The sequence below is a fragment of the Podarcis filfolensis genome, assembly GCF_964270895.1.
Source record: "Podarcis filfolensis genome assembly, chromosome: 5".
NCBI lineage: Eukaryota > Metazoa > Chordata > Lepidosauria > Squamata > Lacertidae > Podarcis > Podarcis filfolensis.
Genome location: NC_139608.1, coordinates 74,091,269 through 74,104,914, shown reverse-complemented (window position 1 = coordinate 74,104,914; position 13,646 = coordinate 74,091,269). Strand labels below are relative to the sequence as shown.

The 13,646-nt window shown below is 42.4% G+C and overlaps 1 protein-coding gene across 1 annotated transcript in view; it reads left to right on the top strand.

Annotated features, from left to right (window-relative positions):
- Positions 1–13,646, top strand: part of BICC1 (BicC family RNA binding protein 1) — a 108,497-nt gene that overhangs the window by 64,163 nt on the left and 30,688 nt on the right. The window contains exon 4 of the mRNA XM_083614597.1: positions 10,859–10,938. Coding sequence (XP_083470723.1) covers positions 10,859–10,938 — 80 coding nt within the window. The remainder of the gene's footprint in view (positions 1–10,858; positions 10,939–13,646) is intronic.

Here is a 13,646-nt window from a genome sequence, read left to right as displayed (position 1 = left end):
GAGTAACCCCCAAAGTATGTACAAGTGCAAAGCCCCTTTAAACCCCACAAAGAGGGCAACTCACAAGATAAAAAAACAGATTTATGGGGACAGAGTATGATCTGAAGCCTCTAGGAGCCAAAAATGAATGTTATTTGGAAAAGAAAACCAGAAGCTGTGGAGGAAAAGGGATTGAGTCCTCTACATGTATAGGATTGTATAGAATCCTATACAATGTATAGGATTGTGGAACCCTGAACTAGACTTCCTCTATTAGTGAGTTAGCAGCACACAACGCAATGTTTTTGTTGCAAGCCCCACTTGTAGTTGCATCCTTGTTCTCTTTCTAAAGTAAGTTGCAAAGTGACTTAAAGTAAATTTTGTATTAATTGTTCAGCTTATGTTTTGATTTTCTCTTATTGGGTATTTTGCTATATCCACTTGGAACATAGCTTCTTTGGAAAAATGAATACTAAAATAAAGATCAGCTCATGTTCATGGCTATAGGAGAGTGACTTCGATGAAGGAATTTGCTGACTTTTGAAATTAATGTGTTGATGTTATAATATTCAGGAAAGAAAGTTCAGTTATTTTTTTATCACAATTCTATCTCAGAGGCATTATCCTGTTATATTCCTTCAGCAAACCTATGGTGGAAGTTAGATTGGAAGATAATGGCCACATCCAGACCTAACAGCAATTTAGTGCAATATGAATAAGCCTCAGACTCTTTATTGAAACATAGAATCATAGACTTGTGGAGTTGGAAGGGACCCTGAGGATCATCTAGTCCAACCCTCCGCAACACAGGAATGTGCAGCTATTCCATACAGGGATAAAACCTGCAACCTTGGTGTTATCGGCACCACACTGTGACAAAGCGAGCTATCCAGGCTGTGAAGAGATGAGAAGCATCTGTTTCAGTGTTCTTCTGTTTGCCATGCCATCTAAATCAGGACACTGTGGTTAATTTAAACTATGGCTTGTTCTAAGAAGCCAAGATCAAACTGATCCTGGCTTGTTTAGATACATCTAATTAAACTAACCACAGTTCCAGTTCAGACAAAACAGCAAACTACAGTTAGCTGAAAATGGAAGCAGATGCTTCCAGTTCCTTGAAAGCCATGCTGGAGGAGAATGTCTAAGGTTCATTCATAAATTATGGCCTATTGTTGTGTCTGAATGTCACCATTATCGTCAGCTATTGTTTCCTATCCCCTCACACCAGAGGGTGGGAAGTTGCAGAAGGAGGCTCATGCTTGTGATGCTGTAACACATATACCGTAATATGTTGGTTTAGCATTGCATCCAAAGCAGGTTAATACTGTATGGGATTTGAGCCTGGATATCCCTGCCCCAAGTCCAACACATCACCTGTGGTTTTGCAGTTCAATATGAGGGCTGTCCTTTGTGTAAGTGTGACAACCTTTTCAAAACAGAGCATAGTAGGCAATGTATGTGGGGTGCAATGACATCAGCAACAGGTCCTATGAAACTTTGTTGGTTTCTTTTCTTCATTTAGAACTGTAGAGTAGCAGATAGCACCTCCTGAGGCATATGGGGGTGTTTACTAGGCTAACCAAGGAATGGGCTGCCAACAGGAGTTGAATTGATGAGTCGGGAGTGATCTAACCACTTAACGGGACTTTGGAATCAAGAGAGAAAATGCACATGGATGTAATGAATTATGGAACCCATTTAGCAGCTAGTGGCAGGTCTGTGGCTGTTAAGAGAGGAAAGGGTCCACCAGTTTCTTTTTCTCCCTGGCTTTGAAGCTGGCACAGCCAATAGAAATCCATATGTCCCTTAAACACAGTCCAGCAGTATCTTGAACAGTTTGGTATAAGTCTGAGCTGTAGAAATAATATATTGTACTCTCTCAGTATAGTGTGCATGATGAAAAACAATACCAAGCTTCTTGCCAGGATATTTGCTGGATGTCATACTGGAAGTTAAATCATGTATGGTATATTGATGTTTTTCATTGCTTTATGGCACATCTGTTTCTTGTTTGCTGCTTATATTAGTGCCTCCATATTAGAAATACACCCATATCAGGTTATTCCGAGGAAGTGGGCTGCCCTTGAAGGATCTATGGCTTTAGCTGCATTTCCATCTCCCCAAGTCCGCCCCTTTTCCGTAGAAGTTGCAACTTGCCCATCTATAGTTGTGGATGAAGAGGAACCTGTGAGACACTTGCAGCTTATGAAGTGGACTATTATGGAATGTATGCTAAAAATAGTGGAAGGGAAAATGCAATTGTATTCCAGTCCTGCAGCCATGAACATGAAGCTGTAAATCCATGATTAGCAATATTTATAGAATCATAGAATTGTAGAGTTGGAAGGAACAATGAGGGTCATCTAGCCCATGTGCAATGCGGGAATATTTTGCCCAATGGGAGGCTCGAACCCATGACCTTTGGATTGAGTCTTATGCTTTATCTTCATTGCAGAGCAGTCATTTGTCCTCTTCGGCCTGATACTGTGCTGGTGGCGTAGTTTCAGCCCTTAACAGGGCCATACCCTAGAGGTCACTCTGATTTGCACCATCCAATGGGTGTACAATGGCAGACATGCTTAGTTAAAAACTTGTTTCTACTACTTAGTGAGGGGAATGAACTAGCAGATGCTTAGTGTATGGATGTGAGGAGCTTCTGAAAACCAATTGTGGGGAGTGTTTCTGCTGTTAAGCACACAAAATGAGATTTTTTTTAAAAAAAACCCACAAATGTATGCATAATGCAGCTCTGTGTGCAAAAATTATTTTGATATACAGTGGTACCTTGGGTTACATACGCTTCAGGTTACATACGCTTCAGGTTAGACTCTGCTAACCCAGAAGTAGTGCTTCAGGTTAAGAACTTTGCTTCAGGATGAGAACAGAAATCGTGCTCCGGTGGCGCGGTGGCAGCAGGAGGCCCCATTAGCTAAAGTGGTGCTTCAGGTTAAGAACAGTTTCAGGTTAAGAATGGACCTCCAGAACGAATTAAGTACTTAACCTGAGGTACCACTGTACTTCTTGCCAACACCCACAAATTGAGTGTCTTGGCATCAGTTGTGTCCTTTGGCTTCTTAATGTACAGTTGCACTTGGTAGCACATACTTTCAAGAACAAATAATATAAACTTAAAGTTCTTGACACTCTGTTGCAAAAAAAGCTTCAAGGCAAATTGGAAGTTTAAATTAATCATTGTATAGCAAGGCCCAGTACATCTGGACTAGTAGCCATTCTTCTCTTCTGTATATGTGTGTATGTTTACTTACACACACACACACACACACACACCCATGTGGCAAGCAATTGGCGTTTCACTCAAATAGTAATACAGATTATATGCAAGTCATCTGAACAATCTATAGCTGGCACTTGGATACGGTGCAGAATTCTAGAGTCATATGTTAATGTGTATTCTGTTAAATCTATAAAATATTGTATGTATGGAGAAGCCATGTATAACTTAAGGAAGGAGGGGACAAACCATCATAGGAAGTGCAGCTTTAATAACCAGTCATAGATCAGTGGTACAATGCTATCCTAAGCTATCTTGCCTTTAAACAAATAATCAGTATTACTGAATGCAAAAGAAATATCCCAAGCAATGTAAAATACCGTATTTTTCGCACCATAGGGCGCACCGGACCATAGGGCGCACCCAGTTTTTTGGGGGGAAAATAAAGGGGAAAAATTATTTTCCCCCCAGGCGTGGGGCTGGGGCGGGGGAAGCTCGAGCTTCCCCCGACCCCAGCCCCCAAACAGGCAGCTCTCTGCAAGCCGTGGGAGCGCTCCCACTGCTTGCGGAGAGGTCCGCGAAGCCTGGGCGCGCTGATCTCAGCGCGCGCAGGCTTCGGCATGCTGGCAACTCTCCGCAAGCAGCGGGACCGCTCCCGCTGTTTGCGGAGAGGTCCGCGAAGCCTGGGCGCGCTGATCTCAGCGCGCGCAGGCTTCGGCATGCAGGCAAGTCTCCGCAAGCAGCGGGAGCGCTCCCGCTGTTTGCGGAGAGGTCCGCGAAGCCTGGGCGCGCTGATCTCAGCGCGCGCAGGCTTCGGCATGCTGGCAACTCTCCGCAAGCAGCGGGAGCCCAGCGCTGGGCTCCCGCTGCTTGCAGAGAGGTGTGCAAAGCCTGGAGAGCGTGAGGGGTCGGTGCACACCGACCTCTATTACTCTCCAGGCTTCAGCGAAAGCCTGCATTCGCACCATAGGACGCACACACATTTCCCCTTCATTTTTGGAGGGGAAAAAGTGCGTCCTATGGTGCGAAAAATACGGTACCATTTTTTAGATGTCACAAATAATATTTAATAAAACTTGCATGTTGCACAATGCATTAATCTAGTAGGTATCCCAGATGAAAATGTGTGGAGAACCAAAGCATTCAGTGGATAGTGCTGCTCTGTATGATGAGCAGATATTCAGGTGTAAGTATCAGGTGTGCCAAATTCTACTTTCCTTGCAGGCCAGTGGGGGAAGGCCTGGCTAGGACTCTACCTAATGCTGTAGAACTGCCAGGAACGTGGGAGAGAGGAGCACACTAAAAGAAACTAAGGGACTAAAGTGTTGACCTGTGCTGCACAGGGTCTGGCCAAAGGCCTTGTTTCTGACATTCTTGATCTGAAGCACATGTGCTTTGCTTGGAAGTGATTTCCCCAAGGCGTTAAATAAGCCACTTTGCCAGTTGTAGTCCTAGCAACAAATGTAACTTAACTGCTTGATTTCATTTTGACCAAGTGTGTTTGTAATGCTAATGCAGTATACCATAAGTGAATTCTGGAACTGAATCATATGTTGTATTGATTTGTAACATTTGCTTCCTATACTTGTGTGCCAGCTTGGACTGTTGCAGCTTTTGCAATTAAATATTTGTCTGCTACTTTTTTAAATAATGTATTGTCACGTTCTGTACTCTGTTACTTCCCTTATACAGTGGTACCTTGGGTTACAAACTCCGCTAACCTGGAAGTAGTACCTCGGGTTGCAAACCTTGCCCGAGGATGAGAATGGAAATAGCATGCTGGTGGCGCGGCAGCAGCAGGAGGCCCCATTAGCGAAAGTGTGCCTCAGGTTAAGAACAGTTTCGGGTTAAGTACGGACCTCCAGAACGAATTAAGTTCATAACCTGAGGTACCATTGTATTGTACATGGGCATTGCACTTCAGAGTCCCTTTTGATGTAGCCTGCACACACACACACACACACACACACACACACACACGAGTTCTGAAGACCTTGTGTTTTTAAACTTACTAGCTCACATGGTTACCAAATTCTGATGGGGGGGGGAGATAAACATATGAACAAGGAAGCAACTAAATCTCACATTCTTTTAAATGCATGATTTCTATTCCCATATTGATTCCTTCTGGCACCCTCACCTCCTCCACTAAGGGCTGGCTCATACTGAGGAATGTTATTGGAAATGTTTAGCTATAATAATTTGGCATCCATTGTGCTCATGCAAATCAGGATCTCTTTAATATAAGTGCTTTTTAAGCAGTATCAAATGAAAAACAGGATGATGTTCTCCCAATAAAGGTCAAAAAACATCAGCCCTGCCTTTCAAGACGGCACATAATCTAAGCATAAAGAAATACAAAAGATAACACTTTTAAGATTTTGTTTACTTGTGAAAGAAGCTGACTTGATATGCCCCTGCCATATTGGTTTATCACAATTTTAAAGTTGTAAATAAAAGTTTAAAATTGCCTACTAATAATTAAGCTAAAGCATGTCTGATAAGGGGTTATATGGTCATAGAGTCCTGCACGAATCCTTGATCCACTAAACTTATTGAATACTATGCAGCTTCAACCTTGAGGAGTTTGCCAGCCTCTTAAATTCCAGTAAGCAGGGTGCACCATTATTGCAAAAAATATTGTTTTAAACTGTGGAGTCTATAATGGAATTTCACTTGTTTATTAAAATCTAGGGACTCAGCAAAAATCCAGAGGTATGTGTACCTTGTAAACTTCAAGTGTTCAACAGAGTATCTCTTATCTCTTTGCATGACCTGTGTCAGGTCTAAAAGTTACAGATTTTGCCACTTCAAAAGATTACCTTGTTATATTTTCAATGGATATGGCCTGTTTTTCCATGAGAGTGCAAAGGAAGCAACATTTGAAATTACTCTGTTAAATCCAAAGTTAAAGTTGCTGAAGAAGGGTATTTGTGCTACACTCTTAAACACTCAAATATTGCTTTCCCTGTTGTGACCACAACAGGGACAATTCAAGACCTTTGTGTGTTCCTCCCTCCAATAAATTGTTTTTAACGCTAATATATCTTTGTGTGGAAGAAGTTTTGTTTTCATGCCTTGGGGCAACTAACGTAATTGCTGCAGCAGTTCTTGTCATCTGCATTTACTGGACGGTCTTAAACTTATTGAGCCAAAAAGTAATAAACCTCTGGGAACAAAGATGTTAAGGTATTTGGCTGCTAGCTGGTTGCAGCACTTGCCAAAATCCTTTAGAAACAGAACTGAATGTTTCTAATGGAATGCTTCGTAAAAAGCACAATAAACTCTGATAAGAAGTTGAGGGGTATTTGTGTGTTGTAGTTATGATCACAAAACAAACATTTTCTGCTAAAGGGTGCACAAATTGGATAAATGGCTTTCTTGCCATCCTGTTGAAACTACAGGCAAGTAAGTTGAAACCAGCTCTTCTTTATGGATCTGATTTTTCTCCATAGAAGCATCCTCCTTGAACACCTATACTTGTTAATGGTGACTTTTAATCATAAACATTGATAACAACTTGGCTATAGATATCAGTGATTACAGCTGCTGCCCATTCTTTGCTAGGCAAAAAATCAGTGTCGTCTGATGCTCTTTGTAAAAGAAAATGCCCTGTAGTTGGCCTGTTTCTGCCCCCCCACAAGCTTCACTCAACCTACATTATCTTGAGCTGTGTTTTGCTATGAAGCACCACTCCAGACTGGTGTTTTATTGCAGGTGTATTCTGCAACCCTTCTCTTGCACAAGGGCTCCAGAGGATCTGCCACATTGTCATCTCCAAGTAGCTACCTAAGGCTTAGATTCTAAGCTTGTCTGTGCCCAGAGTGGGCAGATTGTAACAATAAAGGGAAAATGTCAGAAAAATTCATCACCCACAACAAATAAGGTGATCAAAAGTATTAACCCAGTTAGAATGATCATACCACCCTATTTTCCTTTGGCATGACAGTGGTACCTCGGGTTAAGAACTTAATTCATTCTGGAGGTCTGTTCTTAGCATGAAACTGTTCTTAACCTGAGGTACCACTTTAGCTAATGGGGCCTCCTGCTGCCGCTGTGCCGCCACTGTGCAATTTCTGTTCTCATCCTGAAGCAAAGTTCTTAACCCGAGGTAATATTTCTGGGTTAGCAGAGTCTGTAACCTGAAGCGTATGTAACCTGAAGCGTCTGTAACCCGAGGTACCACTGTACTGTGTTTTGGGATAGATTTCAGTAGTGGTAAATTTTGAAGGGCTCAAGCGCCTCATGACAATCCTCACAGCCATACCTTGCTCAACCTTACGCCCACTGAAATTAAAGTGAAACTCTAAAGTGCTCTGAGAATGAGGAAGTCGGAAACCTCTTCCAGAGGGGAAGAAACTGGAGGCCAGGTTTCAACACAACACTAAACTTTATTATTCTTGTTACATTTGATGTCACATTTATTTACACCAATATACCACATAGCAGATTCTGTTTAGCAGAGTGCTAAGCAAAATGTTCTGTCTGTGCATGAGATTTCTCATTGCACACTCGACTGTTCCTGTCCTCTTTTCCTCCTGCGTGACCCTTGTTTCCAAACAGGTTGTTTCACATTACCTTGCATTCTGCTCCAGGAGAATGGACTGTAGCAGCGCCATGTCTCTCAAAAACATGTTGATTCAGTAGCAATATTTAGCACCAGGCTGCCAGCCTATTGAGTTCAAATCAGAATGTAACTTACATTTATGGGAATAGCTGGGCTGATAATGTATAAAAACACCAGATGGAGCTGTCCTTCTGCGTTATAGCAGCAGCTACATATTTTTGTTAGTTCTACATCTCTTTGAAAAGACAAAAATTATGTTGGGAGAACTTTTGTCTAAAGAAGCAATTCTAGTAAGTGGGCATTTGCTTTCACTCTGTTACTGTGTTGTTTGACAATTTGTCTTGATAAGGAACTGCCAAGAAAGCTTAAAAAAAAAAGTCAATTAGTCAGTACTTGTTAACGTTGCAAGGGCAATTAATTTTCCATGGTCATGGTGGTGTAAGATATGCATTGCTTGATGTGAACTGACATCCATAGCTGGGGAGTGTGACCATAATGTGCCATAATAGGTAGTGTGTATAATTTATATTACCATATTTAGGGAATTTTTTCCTCTCGGTGTAGCATGACTTTCTTATGTTGTAAGCTGCCTTCAGCATGGTTTTAACTATGGAAAGACAGCATACAGATAAAATTATGTATGTATATATTACCTATACAAATAAGATTCTCTACACACATGGCCCAAATCATGATGTAAACATGTTTGGAATAATATCTAAAAGACTGAACATGACAAGTATTTTTTAAGTAGAAACAAACCAAGGTCTCATCCAGGAATACTGATGATTTAAAGCTTCTACCTATTTTTCCTGTTATGCCTGTTAAAATAAATTATGACTCTTATTAGCTTTATGCCAGCATTTTCTGCGTTTCCTCAAGAGACTCTGGTAGATGTGTACATTTTTTTTATAAAAAATGCAACATATTTACAGTTTTTAAAAAGTGCCTTGATCATTTTCTAGTTGGGGGAAAATATGAAAAAAAAAGGATGTTAAGCTAATTTTTAGGCGAGGGGAGAAATTAACTTTCCTAATAGCAAAATTCTAAGCTGTTGCAAGCAAGGTGTATAGAAAACCTTTGTGTGATATAGGTGTTTGTACGTAAATGATATTCAGGAAACTGAATAGTACAGTTCTTGTTCTCTTTCAGTCCTAGAGCCATAGGGAAAGGCTAAAGAGTTACAATTCTTACTTAAATAATATTAAACAAAACATTCTTCGTAACTATGAAAGAGTACAGTGGTACCTCTGGTTACATACTTAATTCGTTCCGGAGGTCCGTTCTTAACCTGAAACTCTTCTTAACCTGAAGCACCACTGTAGCTAATGGGGCCTCCCCCTGCTGCCGTGCTGCCAGAGCATGATTTCTGTTCTCATCCTGAAGCAAAGTTCTTAACCCAAGGTACTATTTCTGGGTTAGCAGAGTCTGTAACCTGAAGCGCATGTAACCCGAGGTACCACCATAATCAGTTTTCTCATTGTAGTTACTGTGCTGGGCAGAGGATGTTTACTTCTAAATGAAGTGTGTGTTGTATTGACCTTTTCAAGGCAAGTGGTCATCCTTCACAAAGACATTATTGACCTATTTCACCACAGTCAAGGTTGGCACCCCAGCCCTACCCCTGTTGTAACCAGTGAGAATTAAACATTTTATTTCCATTTATTTCAATGGGACTTGGCATAGCTATGAAGTGATGAAAGCTTTTATGTTGACATGCCATGAGCAGCCTTGTGAAAACTACCATATTGGCCTGAATATAAGGCTCAGTTTTCCCCCCAAATTCCGACCATGAAAGCATGGCTTATATTCGCAACCTTACGGTATGCAGCCAGGAGAGTGGGGCAAACAGCGCCAGTAGCGTGGCAAAGCGGTGCCTGCCCCCCCCCCCCAGTGTATTTCCCCATCATCTCCCCCAAGGTTGAGAAGGGAGAGAGCGAGGAAGGGGAAAGGTCATCAGCAACACAGCGCGGCTCCCCCCCCCCCCCCGCACATGCACCCAGTATGCAGCCAGGAGCACAGCAAGGAATGGAGGGGCTTATATTCAGGTATTTTTTCCTCTCCCCCCCCCCCATTATAAAGGTGCGGCTTATATTCAGGCCAATACAGTAATTCGCTGGTTGCCTGTGTCAAGTAGGAATTGCCTCCAGGCAACTAGGGTGAGAAGAGCCTACTGGCCAGAAATGTGAGAAGGACAGGAAGACTAGTAAAGAGAAAGAAAAGTAGACGGATAACTTTTGTAGTTACTAACTGTGATTTACTCTTGGGCTTCTTCAGGAAAATAATTTCACATCTTCATGTTGGGCGTAGTGTGGTGGGTGGCCATAGCCCCGAGTGCATGAATTTAGGGGGCATGAATCAGGCACCCCCATGCAAGGATCTCCATTCCACCCTGCCTGCTGACGGGGGTCTCTGGGCACTAGGGTCTGGCCTGGCCTTGCCACCTTGTCTCCAATCCTGTCGCTGAATGTTCACCCACCCTGAGTTGACGAGGCGCCTGTCAAGGGCTTCATCGGCCAGCTGGGCTCTTCCCTGCATGGATGGGCAGGTGGTGAGGGCTGGGCTGGTGCATGAGCTCCGTGAACCCACCCACCCAGCGGCATCAGCAGTAAGGGCTGGGGTGGCACAGCGGGTTCTGTTAACCCTCCACTCCCCGGGCACTGGCAAATGATGCAACACTACCGCTTCATAGGGCCTATCTTGCCTGTTTCTGTGATACAGACTGAACCTGTTGCGCTTGGCAGTGGAGAGTTTTACATTCCCAAAGTGTTAATATGTAACCCTAACTGGCTGGCACATTCTGCAGTTTGAAAGCTCTGAAAGCACACTTGCATGGCCACAAGCAACCAAATTAATTTAAAAGCTACGGGAGCTTTTGCACAATTCTCTGGAGAAAGACGTATACAGTGGTGTCTATACTGTGCGAGCATAATGTAACTTACATAAATTAATGCATATGAACAGTGAAGCGTGACTTAAGGGCTTGTGTTGGCTTGTAGTAGAAAGAATGGGTAATTTGTTGGATGGTTTGCATAGCCCATTTACCAAAGTAATATTTCTCTTTGGTTTTTCTTTTCAAGATCCTCATATTAAAGTCTCCGGGAAAAAGGAAAATGTCAAAGAAGCTAAAGAGAAGATCATGTCTGTTTTGGACACAAAAGTAAGATGAAAATCAATTAACCAGCCCTTGGGCTTGGAATTCCAAGTTCTTGATTTCTGAGACTCAGCAGTGCACCAGCACTTAGCGTTCCTGAACCTTCTTAGGTTACATTAAAAAGCAAACATTTTCACTGAAATTTAACATTTATATGGCTTAAAACAGCCAGTGATTATTTCCATCTTTAAATTTGATCTGCTTTCAAGTAATCTCAACTAGTACAGCTTTGCATGCTGCAAAATGAGTCAATGACAGCACCCAACAGGAACTCTGGAGTATTTTTATTTTTTTAAGAACTTGGGGGTTTTGTAACTGGACAGTTTTCTTTTTTAATTCATGAGCAGCCTGATCCCACGGAATCCTTACCAAAAGAAAAAAGCTGCTTTGGCACAAGCCGCTGTCTGCGCTGCAGCAACTAAATTTGAGCTCTACATCCCATTTGGTTACAATTTCATGGAAAATCCCCCTAAGAGCTGTCAAGTCATGCAGATGTGCTAATGCAGTTGTTTTAATGGGTGGGGTAAAAATTACTTGCCATGGGCACACTATCTGTACTTGGTCACAGAGTGGGCATTAAAGGTCATGAGAAATATTTGTTAAAATGTTAAATTATGTATTGTGTAATTATCACAAAAAGAAAACTGCATTTTCAATGTAGCATTTGGAAAAGCTGTGCAAGAGTTTGCAGAGACGCTTAGGGCAGTACATGACCTGTGAGGTTAGCCCTGAAGCTTCTCTTTGGATTTAGCCCAGCAAAGTAGAGCCCTTTAAACCACTTAAATATGGCTGTGGCTGAGAGAAGTAAATAGACATGTAACGCTGGTGTGCTGCTTGCTGAATGAGCAGCAACAGCAGCCCATTTGTTTTCTGCAAATGCTTTTAAGCAGGCAAAATAGTTTTGCTTATACATCATACTAAGCAATACCATGGTGTAGTGCAAAATATGCTGGCTGCGGGGGAGGATATTGCAACCACTTTCCTCCTCCCTGGTTTTTTTTAGCTGCTGCGGCATGCTAAGAGTTAAGACATAAAGGTAAAGGTAAAGGGACCCCTGACAATTAAGTCCAGTCACGGACGACTCTGGGTCATCTAACTTTAAAGGTCGAGGGAACCAGCGTTTGTCTGCTTCTGCAGTTTTTCTGGGTCATGTGGGCAGCATGACTAAACCAGAGCAGCGCACGGAAACACCGTTTACCTTCCTGCCGGAGCAGTATCTATTTATCTACTTGCACTGTGTGCTTTCAAACTGCTAGGTTGGCAGGAGCTGGGACCGAACAACGGGAGCTCACCCCATCGTGCGGATTCGAACCACCAACCTTTCAATTGGCAAGCCCTAGGCTCAGTGGTTTAGCTTAATTAGTTTGGCTTAATGTGTCATCTGAACCTGGCTTAGCTCTCCTGGATAAACCACAAGCTGTAAACCACAGAACAAACCATGGTTATAATTCACGACATACTCTGGAGAGTTAAACCCAGCAAAAGTTTATATGGCATGCTAAGGCAGACATAGCTTAGCTTTCAACAGTGCAGCAGCAAAACAACCAGAGAAGAGTGTAGTAGTGATGAGGCTTTTTTTCTGGGAGCCTTCATCCTTATTCATTATTGCCAAACTATGATTTGGCAGCTCCTCCTCGTCCTATAAATTTGTTAGTCACTTTATCTTGTCCAGGGCAACCCAAAGTGACTTACAACCAACCAAACAGACAATAAACCCCACATAGATACCTTAAAACCAAGAGGAAAGATAAATCCATCAAAAGCATCCCCCCCCCCCACTTCTAAAGGCCACAGATAGCTAAATGTCAAAGGCCTGGTTACGGAAGAAAGTTTTTGCATGTCACCTAAACATACATAAAGATGGCACCAGGCAAGCCTCCTGAGCTTAGCATAACATAATACAGCAAGAACGCTCCTCAGCAATGTAACCTTGGTGTTCCATTAGAGGTCCACAATCATTCTCTGTTTGCCCCAGATTTTAGCAGTCACTCCCAGCATGAGTCAGCCAAGGGGTAGTCCTTGTTCTAAACCTTTATTTACCTATTGCTTAGTAGTAGTAGTAGTAGTGTTAGCAGTAGTACTAGTAGTATTTATTGCAAATACTGGTCAGAGGCTTAATAAATGCCAGAGTAAAATGCAAGGTAATTGTCCTTGAGGCACATCATAAAAAATTGTCATTACTCCTGTGTGGGGTTTTTTTTTCTTGGTTTGTATTTATAACGTCATCCATTTGCCTTAACCCTTGGGTGTGCCAGCAATTTCAATATAATTTACAGCCCTAATATTTGCCCAAGGCAAATCTCAAGCATTTAAGAATTGTGGAGAGCAGGTTGTTTTGGCTGAATGGATCATATGGGGTAGCTTATTCAAAGCTCAAAACCTGTGTCTGTAGTGGGGAGTAGATTCATAAGTCTCAAGAAAAATGGTCCTTCCCAAAGCATCTTCCTTTAATGAAGGAAGGGAAATACTTAGATTCATGGGAACTGTGAGGCGTAGGATTACTGCTTCCCCCTTCTTCGCCCTTCTCTGCTCCTGTGGCTTTAAGAGCAGGCAGGTTCACAGAAAGTTAGTAGATAAAGAGGACTCTCACCTGCTCAACTACTCGGTTTTAGGCTGGGAGAGAGGCAAGGGAAGCAGCTCCATTGAAGGGTTGAGAACATAAGAACAGCCTTGCTGGAACATTCTAAGATCTGTCTAGGGATAGGGTAGCTATG